The 18,362-nt window shown below is 40.4% G+C and overlaps 1 protein-coding gene across 3 annotated transcripts in view; it reads right to left on the bottom strand.

Moving 5' to 3' along the window:
* Positions 1-18,362, bottom strand: part of ACVR1 (activin A receptor type 1) — a 127,394-nt gene that overhangs the window by 46,183 nt on the left and 62,849 nt on the right. For 2 of the 3 annotated variants that reach the window (XM_027130955.1, XM_027130964.1), the window contains one exon: positions 10,404-10,477. In XM_027130955.1, coding sequence (XP_026986756.1) covers positions 10,404-10,470 — 67 coding nt within the window. In that variant the 5' untranslated portion in view covers positions 10,471-10,477. Of the gene's footprint in view, positions 1-2,548; positions 2,683-10,403; positions 10,478-18,362 lie in introns of those variants that run through there. The other variant, XM_027130969.1, reaches the window with a different exon arrangement.

The following is an 18,362-nucleotide window of genomic DNA, read 5'->3' as shown; positions in this document are numbered from 1 at the left end:
TACTGCACGTATGCAAGCACTGCGGCCACCCACTAACCACACAAGTGCCCAGTGGAACTGCTCAGAGGAGCCTGCTACTTTTTCGTTTCCTTTTAAGCCAGGGCCAGAGTTCCCAGGATCTTCCTAAGAACCCCTGAGATCCGCTCAGCCCCTCACCTATCCACCCAGGGAGCCCACACTGTCCTAAATGGCAGTCGGCCAGGGGCTGGTGTACAAGGGACAGGTGTGCAGTGGGCTATTTTCAGTTGCTATCTGCTCAAACGCGAGCTGCACATGCTCAGGAGGCAGGCAAGTTTGGGTTGCCTTTCAAACTCTGGGCAGCCAAGAGACATACACCTTTCACAGCTGCCCGGGCAACCAGCTGCTCGGTCCTCCTCCCAAGACGGGAGCAATGAAAACAGCGTAACCTGGCCAGCCACCGTGCCAGCGAGCAAGCTGCACCTCTCATGTCACTGCCCGGGTTATTCTGAGCTGGGCTTATTGACACTCCATGGCAACACAGGAACAAAGGACCAGCTAGAGGGATTTAAATGTCTTGCAAAAGTTGCTAAGAAAGTCAGCAGCTCAGCCTTCTGTTTTCATAACGGAAATTAGTGTTAGATTATTGTCGTTCGCTGCTGCTGTTATTATTTGTGAGCTACCTGCAACAGAGGTCTTCTCTTGGAACTAAGGGTTTTGTTTTTGTTTTGTTTTTGTTTTGTTGGCCACTGTCAAGTTGCTATAGTTGGGATGCCTTTGAAAAGGCAGCACGTGGGCCTGTCTGCCCCGACCCTGCAGGGGGAGTAGTTTTTCCCGTCCCTTCACCTCTAATCCTGCTGTAGCCTGTGATCCACTTCTACCACAAAATTCTTTCAAAGCACACAAAGCGCATCTAATGAATCTTTCAATAGTTCTCGCTGCCCTCAGGATCGAAGACAAACGCCTCATGTACAAGGCCCTGCCAGGCTAGTAGGGTCTCAAATCTCAACCCAAACGCCTTCCGGGAGGCTGCTCTGGCCATGCTGGACCACCCGGGTGGCGACCTGTATCCCCCCACTTCTCTGGGCCTGGCCCTTCCCCTGCCTAAAAAGTCCTTCTCAGTCCTTCCTTTGCTGGTCTAATGCCTGTTCATCCTCCCAAACCCTGCCTGTCCCCAATCCCAGCCTGGTGTGCCATGAAGGCCCTTCCGGCCAACACCCCTAGTGCTGTGCTTTAACCTACGTCTCCTCCAACTACACTGTGACTCTTTGACAGCAAAAACCCCTTCTCGGTATGTTGACATCACCAGTGCCTACCCCGTGTGCTCATGGTAATTTATCAACTGCAAGAATGTAAGATTGTCTTATCACTGGTTCTCTTTTCCCAAACTTGGAATACATTCTTTGAAAGGATGATGTCCTTTCTTACCCTGTCCCCAGCCCAGATCAGTTCCTGGGTCTCTTATTACCTTTTCTGTATTATGATAATTATTTATTCATTCATTTGTCAGATATTCACTGAGCACCAAATACATGCCAGGCGCTGTTTTAGACACTAGTGAGAAAACACCACCACCAAGTCCTGGCCTCTCTCACCCTAGGCCTCACTTTGCATGGCTGACTTCTCACCACCACTCTGCTACTGCTAAGCATGGCTCTGCGGTGACGGCTCTTGAGAGCTCAGGTAACCCACGTACAGAAACACAGGAAGAAGGAAGAAGGAGGCTCACGATGGTGTCTGACTCTGCCTCTCTCCTGAGAAAGGCTTGACTCCTATGCATGGCCAAGAGCCTTCCCTTCAGAAGACACTCTGATTAGCAACACCACTGAATTATCAAAAATTACCCTAACCCTTTGCAAAACTGACAGCGTGAAGCATATGAACTAGGACATAATGTTAAAGATAAACACTCTGTAACTCTGCATGGCATCCTGCAGCATTACATACATCACAGGAGCCAAAGGTTAAACTGGACTGTTGGGTTTTTCTTCTTTTCTCTATCTCTTCCTTATAGCTTTACTGAATGGGTGTGATTTTTTTTTTCCATTTATATTGGCTTAGTGTAAATACGAGAATTCAGAAGGTAAACAAATGCAGCAAATAAATAAAAGAGGCTACTCCCTGCTCCAAATCACCGTTTGAATAAAAAATATAAGCAGAGTGGGCTTCCCTGGTGGCGCAGCGGTTGAGAGTCCGCCTGCCGATGCAGGGGACACGGGTTCGTGCCCCCGTCCGGGAAGATCCCACATGCCGCGGAGTGGCTGGGCCCATGAGCCATGGCCGCTGAGCCTGCGCGTCCGGAGCCTGTGCTCCGCAGCGGGAGAGGCCACAACAGTGAGAGGCCCGTGTACCGCAAAAATAAAAATTAAAAAAAAAAAAAAAATATATATATATATATATATATATATATATATATATAAGCAGAGGTTTTTGTTCTTGCTTTAAGGTGAATTTTACCACCCCCTTCCAAGAGGAATTTCTCATTCTGCCTCCTATTCCTTCTCTCCTTCCCACATGCCCCAAATATACATATCCTCAGAAAGTCCATGTTCCCCTCTAACCCATAACAAAGAATTAGATGCAGCATTACCGTGGATCTAGGAAACACCCAGCTCTGCAGAGCTCAGATTCAGCTGATTAGAATCAGGCAGCAGCTGTTCCAGTGTTATGACCATGGCTGAGAAGGCACATATGTAAACTTCCCTCTTCCTGTCAAATCACTGGCTTGCAGAGAGAGGATGGTCAGGCTACACGAAGTCGTAAAAATAAATAAATAAATAAATTTTAAAAAGGTCCGGGCCAGCTCTGCCGGAGACTATCTGGGCTAGCTGTCAGAGCTTTCACCTGAGGGCAGCCAGGACTTCCCGGCAGCGAGCTCTTGGGAGCAGACTGGAGGTGTCTTTCTTAAACTGTGGGTTATGACACATTTGTGGGTAGCGAAATTGATTTAGTGGTTCAAGACAAGGTTTCTTTCTTTCTTTCTAAATGAAATAAAACTGAATAGAATAAAAAAGAGAAGAAGCAGGAGTACATTAGCATAGTAAGAGTAATCACTCTTTCATGAAATTTTCTTTTCAGATGCATGCAGGTCATACTCCAAAATGTTTCTAAATGTAGATGCACTGGGTCCAACTCTAAAATGTTTCTTACTGTGAGTCACAGTGAAAATTCTGAAGGCTTCCCTGCCCTGTGTCTTACACCATCTTGGAATCGACATGAGCTCTGAGTAATTATGACTATTTCATATAACCATTATCTATGGAAGCTTGCCTGAGGTCATGCTGGGCTACAGAGGGAAGTTCTGGAGGACAGTTGGTAATGTCTGGGAATTACAAATTAATTTTTAAAATTTTTTATTTAAGTATAGTTGATTTACAACGTTGTGTTAGTTTCCAGTACCCAGCAAAGTGATTCAGTTATACATACATTATATTCTTTTTCATATTCTTTTCCATTATGGTTTATTATAGGATATTGAATATATTTCCCTGTGCTATACAGTAGGACCTTGTTGTTTATCTATTTTATATATAGTAATTTGTATCTGCTAATCCCACACTCCTAATTTATCCCTCCCTCACCCCCTTTCCCCTTTGGTAACCATAAGTTTGTTTTCTACGTCTTGAGTCTACAAATTAATTTTTAAATGTTTTGTTTTCCTTGGTGTTTACTTTTCAAGAGCAAAAGTAGCACACATTCCATCCCTACAAATCTCCTGCTTCACCAGTTTTTCCATAAAGAGGAGATGGCATCCATCCTCTCCCCCTTGAGACCCATCTTTATAAAACAGAAGCTTAGAAGCTATTGCACTGCCCACTCACTGTTGACCACAAGGAAACGCTTTAATGAGCTAGGGCCTTGGATTTGTTTTCCCATCTATTCAATATTTGACTCTGATTGAATTTTTTTTTTTTTTTTTTTTTTTCAGTACGCGGGCCGCTCACTGTTGTGGCCTCTCCCGTTGCAGAGCACAGGCTCCAGACGCGCAGGCTCAGTGGCCATGGCTCATGGGCCCAGCCGCTCCGCGGCATGTGGGATCTTCCCGGACCAGGGCACGAACCCGTGTCCCTGCATCGGCAGGTGGACTCTCAACCACTGCGCCACCAGGGAAGCCCCTGATTGAATTTTCAGAGTCCTCTCCACACCCTACCACTAACTCCTCTCATATAAATGCACTGAATATGAACATTTTATAATGTTCACTGGGACAAAAAAAAATTGGATGTGGCTTTAGTTTAACTACCCACAGCTGAAACAAACATTCCCCAGAAAGGAAAAGCTGAAAAGAAGCTTTGTCACAGCTCACCTTGCATCAATAATATACTCATTCTGTTAGGTGAGAAAATGTGACAATAAAGAAGCAGTATCTTAAAAGTGTACAGCTTCACCTGATATTTACATTTTAGGTCCTCATAGCGGCCAATAGCTCAGTACATCTCATCTCTCTCCCCAACAAATCTCTCATATGATGATGTGTCAAAGAAAAAGATTTGATTCTGAACAAAAGGGATAAATTATAGTCATGAGAAATGAGGGCAACAAATTTAATACTGAGACATTTCTCTTACATTCATTCACCCCTTCACGAACTTCCTGAATTCTCAATAATGAGAAATTCAAAGAAAGGCTTATTCTATTCTTCACCCCCAGTGGCAAAGAGGGGCACCTTTGTGGACCCTAACAAAAAGTCTATTGAAGTGATCTGCTTCCTTCTCTCATTGGGTAATTGGGCTGGAAAGTCTGAGTAGTGATGGCTTTGGAAATACTAAAATCAAGTCAACCCAGAAAATAATTTAGTACTTAGCAATCTTCTCTAAGACAGGCCGAAATCTCTTGCAACAAAACTCTGCAAAAGTCCAGCCTTCCTTGCTGCAATAAAATCTAACTACGGCTTGCAAATTTAATAAAATGTGGGTCATCTTAGCTTTGAAATATTTTTGAAGGAGCAGTATTCCACTTTAAGTTATTTGTGTCATGGTCGTCCCTGCAAATGCTCACAGGGACAAAGGTAAAACCAAACAAGCAGGTTCTGGAACAAAAATGGACTTCTCCCGGGTGGCATAATAGCAGTATTAGAGCATGATTAGTCTTATTAATGGGAAGGAAAAGGAAGGATATACGGGTAATTAGGGCTCAAGTGCTCTTCTCTGTGAGAGCAAATAAAAATCTTCCTGCAGCTGGAGTTGTATATATAATGAACATGAAAAATGAATATTGGTATGAGAGAGAAATAAAAAACACAAACCCAGGTAAAAGGGATTCATCATTTGTTATTGGAAGCTCTCACCTCAGCCTCTCAAATGGACTGGATTGAGCTGTATTCTAGCATGTACCAGATGTAATATGAATGTGGATGTAGCTAATTTAGGGTACCAAAAAATACAAAATTCTGAAGACGACCGATAATGACTGAAACTCTTGAATACCAGTCCTCAAAGTATAACACACCTTTTGTTGGCTGTATAACCTTAAGCAAGAGTTTTAACCAATTCAAAAGCACATCCCCACTAATGTATCTCATTAGGGTAATGATGAGGATTATGGGAAATAACGAACATAAAACAACATTGGGCACATATTAACCACTCAATAAATATTACCTATAAATCATAAAGAGATCGTTCTAGTATGCAGTATTTTCCAAACTTACTGGGTCTTTTTGGCCCCAGAGCATTTAGAATTCCACAGAAATTGAGAAATGTTCTAAAGTACACACATACTAGTCAAACTCTGCCAAAAGTACTCTTTGGGACTTCTTATTTGACATGTTGACACTGTATCTAATCAATATTTAAAAGACATCTGGGAGTAACTGGGGAGACGAAAGAAGCTTTCTGTTTTTTTGTTTGTTTTTAATAGACTAAGAGGAGTACAATACCCAACAAAATATATTAGAACAAAATCTCTATTACTTTCTTATTTATGCACCAAGAATGCCATTAGCTCCACTGAAGCCCAATTAATAAGGTGCCGTAGCTGCTCTGCAAACATGAAACCTGGGTCTGTTTCCTTTTAAACTTGGTAGTCTAGGGCTTCCCTGGTGGCGCAGTGGTTAAGAATCCATCTGCCAATGCAGAGGACACGGGTTCAAGCCCTGGTCCAGGAAGATCCCACATGCCGTGCAGCAACTAAACCCGTGCGCCCCAACTACTAAGCCTGAGCTCTAGAGCCCACGTGCCACAACTACTGAAGCCCGTGTACCTAGAGCCTGTGCTCCGCAACAAGAGAAGCCACCACAATGAGAAGCCTGCACACCACAAGGAAGAGTAGCCCCTGCTCGCCGCAACTAGAGAAAGCCTGTGCACAACGATGAATACCCAACGCAGCCAAAATAATAAATTAATTAATTAAAACAAAAAAACAAACAAAAAACTTGGTAGTTTAAAGCCCTGCACTAGACAATCTATGAGGCTAATATAAAGTTTTTAGTTATTTGCCCTGTTATTTACCTCTTTCGGTTAAGTATTTTGTACTCGACATTTGCTTTATGACTAATGTTGAGTATATTACAATTAGTTCTCAGTGGTTTTTTTAAAAAAAAAATTTTCTAGTAAATATGCAAAAACAAAGAGTCTTTTCATAGAATATGCTATTGATAGTTAACTAGGAGTTGAGTCATTGAGGGAAGACAAGACTAAGGCCACCGCTATTAAGATCTGAGTAGTCTAGGTTGTAGCACTCACTGGATATTGTTTTAAAAAAAAAAAAAAGCTATCGCAACGAAAGGATGATGTGTTCTTTTCCATATCTGTAAACATCCTAGTGCTGGTGTTATATTCAATAGCAAAACCTTAGTGGCATCCATTTCCATTTCAGCCAGACTAACTTGTTTCATTACAGATCTTCACTCTGGCATTAAGAGGTCATTTGCTGGATCCTTTGGGCAGCTTAAGAGCTTAAAGCAGGAAAAAACAACCAATGGCTGGGTTGCTAACACTGTTCCATAAATGCCCTTTTCACCTCCTCTTTCCCCATTCTTTCCCACTTCCCCTTCTCTATCCGTATTACATTTCCACCTCAATTTCTCTTCCACTCTTTTTTTTTTCTATCATGCCCACACCAAGAGTCCACCAGGACAGCACATGAAACCTGAAGGATTGTCTGACCACACAGAACTGCTACTGTACCTAGGGGAGCACACAGAATTTGGAGGGGACTTCATTTCACAACATTCTTTTTTTTTTTTTTTAACTGATCATATTATGTAGCAACTAAAAAGAGGAAAAATCCTAGCAACTTGCCTATTACGTCTCCAGACGTTGTCAAGTGTCCCTTGAGGGATAAAATTAACCCCTCAGATGAGAACTACTATTAACCCACCAAATATTCCCAGCCCATTTCTTCTTAGTAATTCTTTCAACCTAGGACCCAACCTCTCTTCTGGTTAAACACCTCCTACTCTTTTAAACTTGCCACGCAGGATCCTTATTTCATATCTTTTTGGCACTAATTAAAATGATTGCAATATTATTGGACTGTATCAATCAACACTGCTTAGAGAAGAATACGGACTATGGATACCTAAAGTGGTTGACGATAGCGTTTTTTAATAGAAACTTAATGTAAGCTGCTTTATATAATTGTAAATTTTCATAGTAGTAAAAAGGCACAGATAAAATTCACATTTTTTATTGTCTTCAAAACCCAGTGTGTACTTTACACTTAAGGCGTATCTCGGCTTGTATCAGCTGCACTTTGAGTGCTCAATATGTGGCTAGTGGCTCCCTGACTATGATACATGTCAATGAACATGGGAAGGAGGGAGGAACAGATCACATATTATACACCTAACATATAACAAAATAGATTTCTAGTACATCAAGCACTGATTTTTCCACAGTGTTGGCTACATTAACCTATATTATATGCCTCCGTGGAAACTTATCAAGTGTATAAAACTGATCACTATACCCCCAAGAGCCTGTAAGAGGGGGATTAGTCTTACTGGCCCATCTGATCACAGCAAGGCTGAGATTCACACCGTAAGCACCACTCCTCATGGAGAAACTCTTACAAAATAAAGTGCAAACTGCTCAATGCGCAATAAAATAAGAGTTTGTTTACACGTCTAGAAAGATTTACACCAACATGCTAAAAGCAATCACATGTAAGTGCAGGGAATTATAGGCAACTTTTATTTTCTTTTTCTCTTGATTATCTCCTGTGGACTCCACAGAGGCAGTGCCATCCCTAAGTAGCTTTTTGCAGATGGGGAGAAAGGAGGATAGTGACAATGAGTTAGGCCCTAAAATGCCTGTGTGATCCCACACAACTACGAGTTACCCTGTGCCCCTTCAGGTTCTCACTGGCCCACCCACTAAGCATTCATTTACATGAAAACCGCTGTATAATTAATTGAACCTAATACCTAACTCTTTTATACATAAAAATACAAAGTATGTCTTATACTGTCTTAATGTATACGAAATTTTCTCAAAATATAACCACTGTGTAAATCAAGGGACAAACAGTTCTCTGTTTTGTTGGGATTCTACCAAAATGTGTTCACCAAGTCAGAAAATTCAAGCACTGCAGGTAAGACCCCTCGTGATAATTAAGTCACCGATACAGCACACTAGTACCAATGTTTTCTGTTTTCTAAGACATCAAAGATTATTATATGTGTGTGTGTGTGTGTGTGTGTGTGTATAGGTATATATTTTTATACACACATTTGTTACTTCATTACATCTTCTAGTGTACTCATGCCCAACTACACTAGATTATATTACATTTGTCTATACGTACTATTTTAATTATATGACATATTTAATTACATATTATTTTCAGAGAATTTTCTCTTCATTTCAGATAGCAAATTATATTGAATTTTTTAAATTTATGTTTATAAGAAAGGTACGGTGTATATAGGTTGCACTCCAAGAAAATCAAGGGACATTATCAAATATGTATAAAAAGGGGATGTTCACATGCAAAACAAAAAGAAGTCTAGACACAGACCTTATACCCTTCATAAAAATTATTCAATTAACAGATCACAGACCTAAATGTACAACACAACACTATAAAACTCCTATTAGATAACATAGGAGAAAACCTACATTACCTCACTGAGTATGACAATAACTTTTTTTTTTTTTGTCAATAACTTTTTAGAGGCATGATCCATGAAAAAAATAATTAATAAGCTGGACTCCATTAAAATTAAAACTTCTGCTCTGTGAAAGATAATGTCAAAAGAATGACAAGACAAACCACAGACTGGGAGAAAATATATGCAAAAGACATGTCTGATCAAGGACTGTTATCCAAAATATACCAAGAACTCTGAAAACTCAACAATAAGAAAACAAAGAGCCCAAGTAAAAAATGGGCCAAAGACCTTAAAGACACCTCGGTAAAGATATACAGATGGCAAATAAGCACACGAAAAGATGCCCTACATCATACATCATCAGGGAAATGCAAATTAAAACAATGAGACACCACCACATATCTATAAGAATGGCCAAAATCCAGAACACTGCTAACACCACATGCTAGTGAGGATGTGGAGCAACAGGAACTCTCAGACGTTGGTGGTGGGAATGCAAAACGGAACAGCCACTTTGGAAGACAGCTTAGCAGTTTCTAACAAAACTAAACATACTCTACCATACAATCCAGCAATCACAATCCTTGGTGTTTACCCAAAGGAGTTGAAAACTTATATCTACACAAAAACCTGCACATGGATGTTTATAGCAGCTTTATTCATAATTAGCAAAACTTGGAAGCAATCAAGATTGCCTTCGGTAGGTGAACGGATAAACTGTGGTCCATCCAGACAATGAAACATTACTCAGCACTAAAAAGAAATGAACTACTGAGCCACGAAGAGACACGAAGGAACCTTAAATGTAAAATACTAAGTGAAAGAAGCCAATATGAAAAGGCTATATATACTGTATGAATCCAACTACACGACATTCTGGAAAAGGCAAAACTATGGAGGCAGTAAAAGAATCAGTGGTTGGCAGGGGTTGCAGAGGTGGAGAGAGAGGAATAGGTGGAGCTCAGAGGATTTTTAGGGCAGTGAAATACTCTGTATGATACTATAATGATGGATACATGTCATTATACATGTCATTATAACCCACAGAATGTACACCACCAAGAGTGAACCCTAATGTAAATTACGGACTGGGGTGATTATGACGTGTCAATGTAGGTTCATCAATTATAACAAATGTACCACTTTGGTTGGGGGGATGTTGATAATGGGGGAGGCTATACATGTGTCGGGGCAGGGGGTATATAAGAAATCTCTGTATCGTCCTCTCAATTTTGCTGTGAACCTAAAAAACAGCTTTAAAAAAATAAAGTCTTAAAAATGGGGGGAGGGGAGGATTGCTAAATCTGATAGGATTAAGAAGAAACTAGTTTACGGTAAGCCAAACAATACACAGTATACTGGTCCTGCCCCAAGTAGTTGAGCCACTTACCTTCCATACTAGGGGAAGGGAAAGCAATCATCATTAGCACAGGAAGAATCATCACTCCATCTACCATTGTACAACTGTGGAGGGAAAAAAAGAGATATCAGTGAAACAACAAAATTTAACTGCAGGATGACAAATTAAATTAAGCATACCATCTTCGAACTGCCGTTCAAGGCCTTTCTTACAAATCCCCCTCACATATGTTGCCTTATTTCTTAGTACATTTAAACATATACCCTTTACATGGATCTAAATAAATCATCTTAAAGAGTTAATCAGATTTACCTCCTCCTGGTGGCCACTCTGAGGCAACGTTCCCTGAGTCTACCCACTAACAAAGAACTCAAAAGGGACATGAAAAATTCTCAGCTGTAAGGCCAGGCATTCCTAAAGGACTTTAGGTTTGAATTTCATTTTATGCCATGGAATGCAAGGTTGGCACCAAGTTAAAAACTCTAAGAAGCACGAATAGACTGTTCTAACACGATGTTAAAGATTAAATGACTGAATAATCCAAACCAAATTACCATGTTTGAGCCTTCGTTCAAAAGGATTAGAAGTGAAGCAACCTACATCATCATACAGCCCCGAAAAAGAAAACAAAACACAAAACTGTAACTTATCCCTCATCAATGGCAAAGCAATGTATTCTTACATTAACCTCAAATTTAACAGAGCATAGACACAATCAAGACATGAAGAAATCATGTAAAATCTTAATATATGAAACTATAACAGAGAGAAAATAAGATACTTGCTATAAATTTTAAGTTGATATTGCCCTAAAACTACATTGGCAGAAGCTCAATGTTCTGAGTCAAGGGGTTACAACAAAGAACTTTTCCATCTGAATAATTCCTATAAAATTTTGGAAATATGTTGAGAGTTTGGCTATACTAATTCTTTATTACAAAAAATAATTTAAAAAAATTAAACCTTGAACTAGCTGCAATTTTCTGATGGTAAAATAAAGAGAAAACTGGTGAAGTTCTGTAGTGAATAGGTTCATGTGCTATCTTACTCTTAAAGCTTCAAAGAAAAGAGCAAAAGCCCACTGCTATCTAAGCTGTTTGGAATGGACACCTTCTGACTCATCTTCTTAAAATCAGTTTTTTGGTTAGTAGTCTGACTGTTCATTCCCCGCACCTCTATTCTATCTTACCATCCCTCACTTCCATTTGTCTACAACTGTATTTCAGACTAACCCTTCTCTAACAGCAAGGTGAGGGAAGGGAGTAAAGGAGAGTTTAATGGACCTTCCTTTTACATTTTTAAAAGCACGTGGAACCTGAGTGACTCCCTTTCTACTGTTGCTGTTGTTATTATTACTATTATTTCCATGTTCACATAGATCTTTTCTAGAGCAAGCCCTTGTTTGATATAAATACAAATGCCTCACTTCACCCTGGAACCCTCATAACCAGTACTGACCCCTCCATCACCATCTCATCTCTGTGCCTTTGAACAGAAACGCACTGTTGGTTCCCTCCACCCCAGATGCCTTGAGCCTCCCCCTCCACCTCTCTCCTACCCAACTCCCTCTTCCTGTCATCCACGATCTAGCTCAAAAGGCAAATGCTTGGTGCAACACCTCTCCATCAGCAGTGATTTCAACCCCCCAGCCCCAACACCACTCCAAATCAATCATTTGTCTAACACCACTCCAAATCAATCATCTGTCTATGTCAATCTCCAGCACTAGCTAGCCTACTTGCCCCCAAAAGGGGGTGCATGCATCCAAGGGCCACACAAGACAATGCATTAAATTATGGGATGAAAATACTAAAACTTGTATCTTATAAAAACTGATTTAATCTAACAGAGTGATAAATAACTTGATCCTTTATTTGGTCTCTGTCTCAGTCCCTTAGGACAGTCCACTACAAGAGGTATCTTCCAGAAGAAGTGGGAGTTATACAATGTGAAAGAGTGGACATTGTTTGCTTATAGAATACAGCCATGTGCTATACTCTTGAGAGTTTACTGAAGTGGAATTACAGGTTGTAATGGCTAGATATAATGAAATGAGCCCTCCCCAAATTGCAAGTGTTCTAAATCCATTAAAGAAACTACAGATTGAATATGTTGTTAATGAAAGTACCAGAGAAGACTAAGAAAATGGTGGAACTTATATGGCTATTCCTAGTGGTTCTTTGTTAATCATTTTAAAGAAAATCAATTAACATTCCAGTTCACTGTGACATGAAGCAGGCTCACCAAATTCAGAATTTAAAAATACATTAAAAACTGATTTGCATCCAGTATCATAAACAATAAACATTATCCTGAGTAGCCTGAGATTTTTGTCAATAATACAATGTCATTACCATTAGCCACACCTCAAATATTTCATCTTAAATCTTTTTAAAATTTCTATTTTATGTATGTCTTATAACACATAGTTTTACTTTATATAAAACTTATAAGCTACATATTGAGGGTACACACTCAAAAAACTTTTTTTTTTTTGCGGTACGCGGGCCTCTCACTGTTGTGGCCTCTGCTGTTGTGGAGCACAGGCTTCAGACGCACAGGCTCAGTGGCCATGGCTCACGGGCCCAGCCGCTCTGTGGCATGTGGGATCCTCCCGGACCGGGGCATGAACCTGTGTCCCCTGCATCGGAAGGCGGACTCTCAACCACTGCGCCACCAGGGAAGCCCTCAAAAAACTTTTTAACTGATGGGGTATATCATTAAAAGCCTTTGAAAAGTATTGAACTATATCTCAGTCTTATCTTTGAATTCCCGGTCCGTCCGTCCGTCCTTCCTTCCTTCCTTCCTTCCTTCCTTCCTTCCTTCCTCCCTCCCTCCCTCCCTTCCTCCCTCCCTCCCTCCCTTCCTCCCTCCCTCCCTCCCTTCCTTCCCTCAACAACTATTGAGAGCCTGCTATGTACTAGAAATTAGAAACTTAGAATGATAAAGATATACAAACATGGTCCTTACTATTACAGAACTTACACAATCTATCTATGGTGGTAGTCAAATAATCATCCAAAAGACTGCACAATTAAAAACTGATTTAAGTGTTAGAAAGAAACATGGTTAAATAAGACTGCTAACAAAACAATTTAAGATTTTTTGGCGGGTGGAGGAGATTATATATAAACAGGGTAGATTATATATAAACAGGAACCAGAAAGGTGAGTAGAAGGTACTACAAAAAGGATAAGAGTATGTGAGCTCTTGTGTGTGTGTGTGTGTGTGTGTGTGTGTGTGTTGGGGTGGGGTGGGGAGCACTCTGTGGTGGAGACAGGAGGGCATTTAAGGAAAAAGGCACAGCTTCTCGGCTTCTACACGGGTCCTGTGGCCAGGGGAAGCTTGGTGTTTCCTGAGGACTTAAAACATATATCACATGTGAAAAAAAAAACACCAGCCTAGGACATAGGGAGCCTAGAGAGAAGAGTGATAAGGAGAGAAAACCCAAGAAGGCTGGAGAGGTAGCCCCTAGCCAGAACCTGGGTAAAACATGGTAAGCCCTAGTAAGCTCCCTACATTCGTTGTTGTCAAGGCGCCTCTCCACCCCATTCTCCCAGGCACACCAACTAGCCATCTCCCTGCCTATCTCTGGACCTCTGTATATATGAAGCTCCCAGTGATTGAGCCCTTCTTTCAGGACCCAACCTGGCAAATTCCTATTCAACCTTCAAGCCTCAACTTAAATGTCACTTCCTTCTAGAAGCTTGCCTAAACCCTCATATGCTCTCATTACACTCTCATATACCACTGTGTTAATTTTTATTTATAGCACTTATCATAATTAATAATTACATATTCATATTTGAGTGTGTGCTTTTGAACATCTGTCTCCCTCACTGGACTGTAAACTTCATGGTAGTAAAATCTATAGTCTGTTTTGTTCATCGCTACTAGAGCCAAGTAGGTGCACATTTAATACTCATTGAATTCAAATTCTCCCTGAACTAATCGGCTCAATTTAATTTTAATTTCCAAAGAATTAGAAATTACCCCCCCCCCGACCACCCGTTAACACAAAAGCACATACACACCTGCGAAGGAATAGCAGGATTAAGACATTTATCATCTCTGTTAACTCTAATCTCTAGAATTTAGTTCAGGTAATAATAAAAGTTAGCAGTTAACAAGTTTCAAGCTTCGAAATCAAGAATTCTTTCACTATTTTAAAAAAGAATTCTAAAACACCATCACCACTGACAATTTTTCCTTGTCACAAAGCCAACAAAAGCCCATGCCCTTAAACACCTTTTAACTGATTATTATTGTGCAAGCAAAATTAAAACAATAATTTAGGCTCCTAAACGGAAAACAGGGGAAAAAAGGAGGTATAAATTCAGTCTTCCAAACTAATCTGCTGTTTATAGACAGATAGCTCAAAATCTGCCAAAAATCTTTGGGAAAAAATGTCAGCAGCATTTACTGGTTGCCATTCTGTTCAGTGTCTGGAGTGTCTCTGCTGACCAGTTAATTCAGCTATTAAAAATGGAACTTTCGAAAGGAAAGGGAAAAGAAATGCAGGGAGGAGAATGTTCTGGAATAAATGTCCCGATCATATTTTACATATAAAGAACATCAATATGCTGAAGTCCCAACTTGAAGCCCCAAGGATCTACTTCGAATTTTTAAATATACTAAAAAGGAAACATTGTCTTTACAAGTAATGTTCAACTCCCTTGCACTCAAGTATTTTTGGCTAAGGAGTTTCAGATGTGGGCTGGCTGGTAGTGGGAAAAGAGAGTGGCAATAATTCAATAGTTCAGGGATGCTTTACTCCAATAGTTTTAAAAATTTTTGGTCTCAGAATCTCTTTATACTCTTGAAAATTACTGAGGACTCTAAGGAACTTGTCTATGTAAGTTATTTCTACCAATATTTACTCTATTAGAAATTAAAATGGAGAATGTTTTCAATACTCTATTTGTTTTAAAATAACAATAAACATATTACTCTATTTTTTCTAAATTAAAAAAAGAACCGTATTTTCCCCCACAGAAAGCTCTAATGAGGAAAAAGTGGCATTACTTTGCATTTTTGCAAATCTCTATAATGTCTGGCTTAGTAGAAGGCAACTGGATTCTCATGTATGATTCTGCATTCAATCTGGAATGACATGCTGTATCAGCTGAAGAAAAGAGAATCCAACTTCGTACATGAAGACGTATATGTGACTGGAAGAAGGAGGACCCTGTGGAACCCCTGAGGAAGTCTTGGAAACTCCAGAGGATCTCGGACCACGCTTTGAGAAGCACTGCCTTACTCTTAAATGATCAGTCCTTCTACCATACCAGGTAACCAGATGGCACCAGACATTTTAGGCTGGGCATTGGCTCGATACCTGACAAAAATGTTACTGCTCCACAGGTTTAGAAATCTCTTTAAACTCTCTAACCTCAAGGAAGTCAACAATAAGTCTAGTGGTCAAGGGAGAAGGCATCAGATATCTATTTCATGTAGGAATAATACTTTATGTGCACAACGAAATACTTTTTAAATGAGACATAAAACTGTGATCAGAAGGTACTCCAGCGTCCATCTCCTTTTGGTCCAACCAAATCCTTATGCAATATTCTAAGGCTAAAATCCCTGACTGCGAAAACTCATAGGCTACTGGGGGTTACAGAATATTATCTGAAGGGTTTGGAGTATAAATTTTTGCCCCAGTATATACCACCTCCTTTCTGTTCTTGGATAAGGCCCTCTAGCCCTGGTAACTGATCTTAATATTTCAGACACATGGCAAAGAGCTATGCAGAAAAAGGTTAGGGACCTCGGGTCTTAAATCAGTGCCATCTCTTACAGTGTCTCAGGACTACTCCCTTGGGAGACAGGACAGTCCCATGATATTGTACTCAAAACAGGCAAACCACCAGGGCAAAACAGAGCTGCTTTCCAAATCCTATGGTACTTTTCAAACTCCATTTATAGATCAGACTGACATCCAGTTAGGGAGCTAGCGTTTAGCTCAATTTTTAACACATGTGAGCTTGAGACCAAGTTTGGTACTTCTTTCGCTCATCACAATTTTACAGCTGGATAAAGCCACAGATATACTGCAGTACATACCCCCCAAAATCACAAAGCATTCTGATGTCAGTCACAGAATAACCAGGAGTATACTGCACTTCTATATTCAACCTTGAGAACTCATATTAAGCAATCTAGTTGATAATCTACTGTAAGAATAAAAGATATTTCTCAAACCTAAAGTTATGAACAGCGAACAACTTGTTATCTGTGTGCTGAGGATGAAAGCAAAGCTGTAAGATGAACCCTGAGATTCGTTCCCATCAGAAGATTCTACAAAATGTTCATCTGTCTGGCCTGGTGGCCTAGACTCATTTGGATTGTCCATTTGTTCAACACGTAATCTACTGAGCACCTACTCGTTCAATAGGGACTTCCTTGATGCTCTTCTCAATTCAATTTCTAACACTCTCCAAGTTAGAAAGAATCTTGAAAGATGGATTGTACCTTCACCCATCCCTATTTTGAATGACTTTTTCACCATCCACGTGAAGTCGCTCACTCACCGTCGGTGAGGGCTATCACAACTGTTCCAAGACAGTTTTTTCTTTACGTCTCTTTTATGTGGCCTATGCTACGCCTTCCATAAGAAAAAACAAATCTTTCTCTTTAATATAAAAGGTAGAGGCAAAGCAGAAAAGAAGGAGAGTGATTCTGCTTTCCCTTAGTCATCTGTCAACAGCACATCATTATTACAGTAACAGCAGTGCCACTTACTCAGCAGCCAGGCGCCGTGCTTAGGGACCCTATGCGTTATCTCTTTCAACCTCTCCCCAAAACAACTCTAAAAGAAATACTCCTATTAATCCCAGCTTACAGATAAGAAAATGGGTAGCTAGAGGTACCTTGCTCGAGCACACAAAGTCAAACCCAAAGCCACGTGACCAGAGTTCAGGTCCTAATTAACAAACACTCACAACCTTCATTAAACCAGCCAGCCATAGTTTAGCTTCCTAAACTATGGAACTAACCACAGTCCTCCTTAACATTTTATCCAAGCTTCAACACGTTGTGCTCTTTACCCATCTTGATTCTCCTCTCAGAAAACAATCTTTACTCATGGTTATTTGGGCCACCTTTATCATGCCGTCTTTGCATTTCTCTAACCTCAAATTAATTTCATATACCCTGTAACCTCGGATTATCTCCCCTGCCCCTGGGGGGGGGGGAATCTTGATGTGAAAGGAAAGACAAGCCACGTTGCTAGTACACAAGTGGTTGCTACCTCCTCCCTCCCATCCCCATTCTTCAGTTCTCTTGTGACGCATCATAAAATAAAAACAGGCATTAGCGTTAGGTCGGGCACATTTGGGGGGCAAATTAGATCCGGCAAGACAGACTCTAAATATACAATCTTGAGGGAAGGTATACTTACAACCACCACCTCCAAGGGGGACAAAAATCAGCCATTATGTGACAATAGTTATGTCTCTTCTATGGTCAACAAGCAGAAAGAGAACCCAAGGACAGCTTGCTCCAAACTACCTGGGACTTTGGAAAGGGTGGAGAGAGACATGGGCTGTCAGTTATAGCTGCAAAGAAAGGCTAAACCAAAGCATCATACCATATAAGTTAAGTCAGGGTCTTTTCTCCAGTTCACAAATGACCTGTGAAATATTTTTAACACCACACTCTGTCTGAACTGGCAATGTGCAAGTTGCCAGGGCTTGGTTTTATATAGACTTCACTGCTGCGGGGGGGTTTCTGGTGGGGTGTTACTTTCAGAATATTAGCATGTAATTTGATCTTTCAAGATAGATGAATACAAATAGCTTCTTGGACAAGTCCTATAGTACTGAAATCCAGCCCCTGGATCAGTTCATCCTGTAGTTAGAGGAAATAATTACAGATTATTTCAGGAAAGAAAGGGTTTTGACTGAAAGAGTTACACTACAAACATTCCAGCTGTGACAGATGGACCCAAGATATGGTTTGGAAAGGCCAGGAAAAGAATAATATAAT

Source organism: Aethalodelphis obliquidens, unplaced genomic scaffold (assembly GCF_003676395.1).
Source record: "Aethalodelphis obliquidens isolate GAN/ISIS:26980383/991018 unplaced genomic scaffold, ASM367639v1 scaffold2, whole genome shotgun sequence".
NCBI classification, from domain to species: Eukaryota; Metazoa; Chordata; class Mammalia; order Artiodactyla; family Delphinidae; genus Aethalodelphis; species Aethalodelphis obliquidens.
The sequence above is the reverse complement of the archived record's forward strand: the minus strand, read 5'-3'. Positions and strand labels throughout refer to the sequence as shown.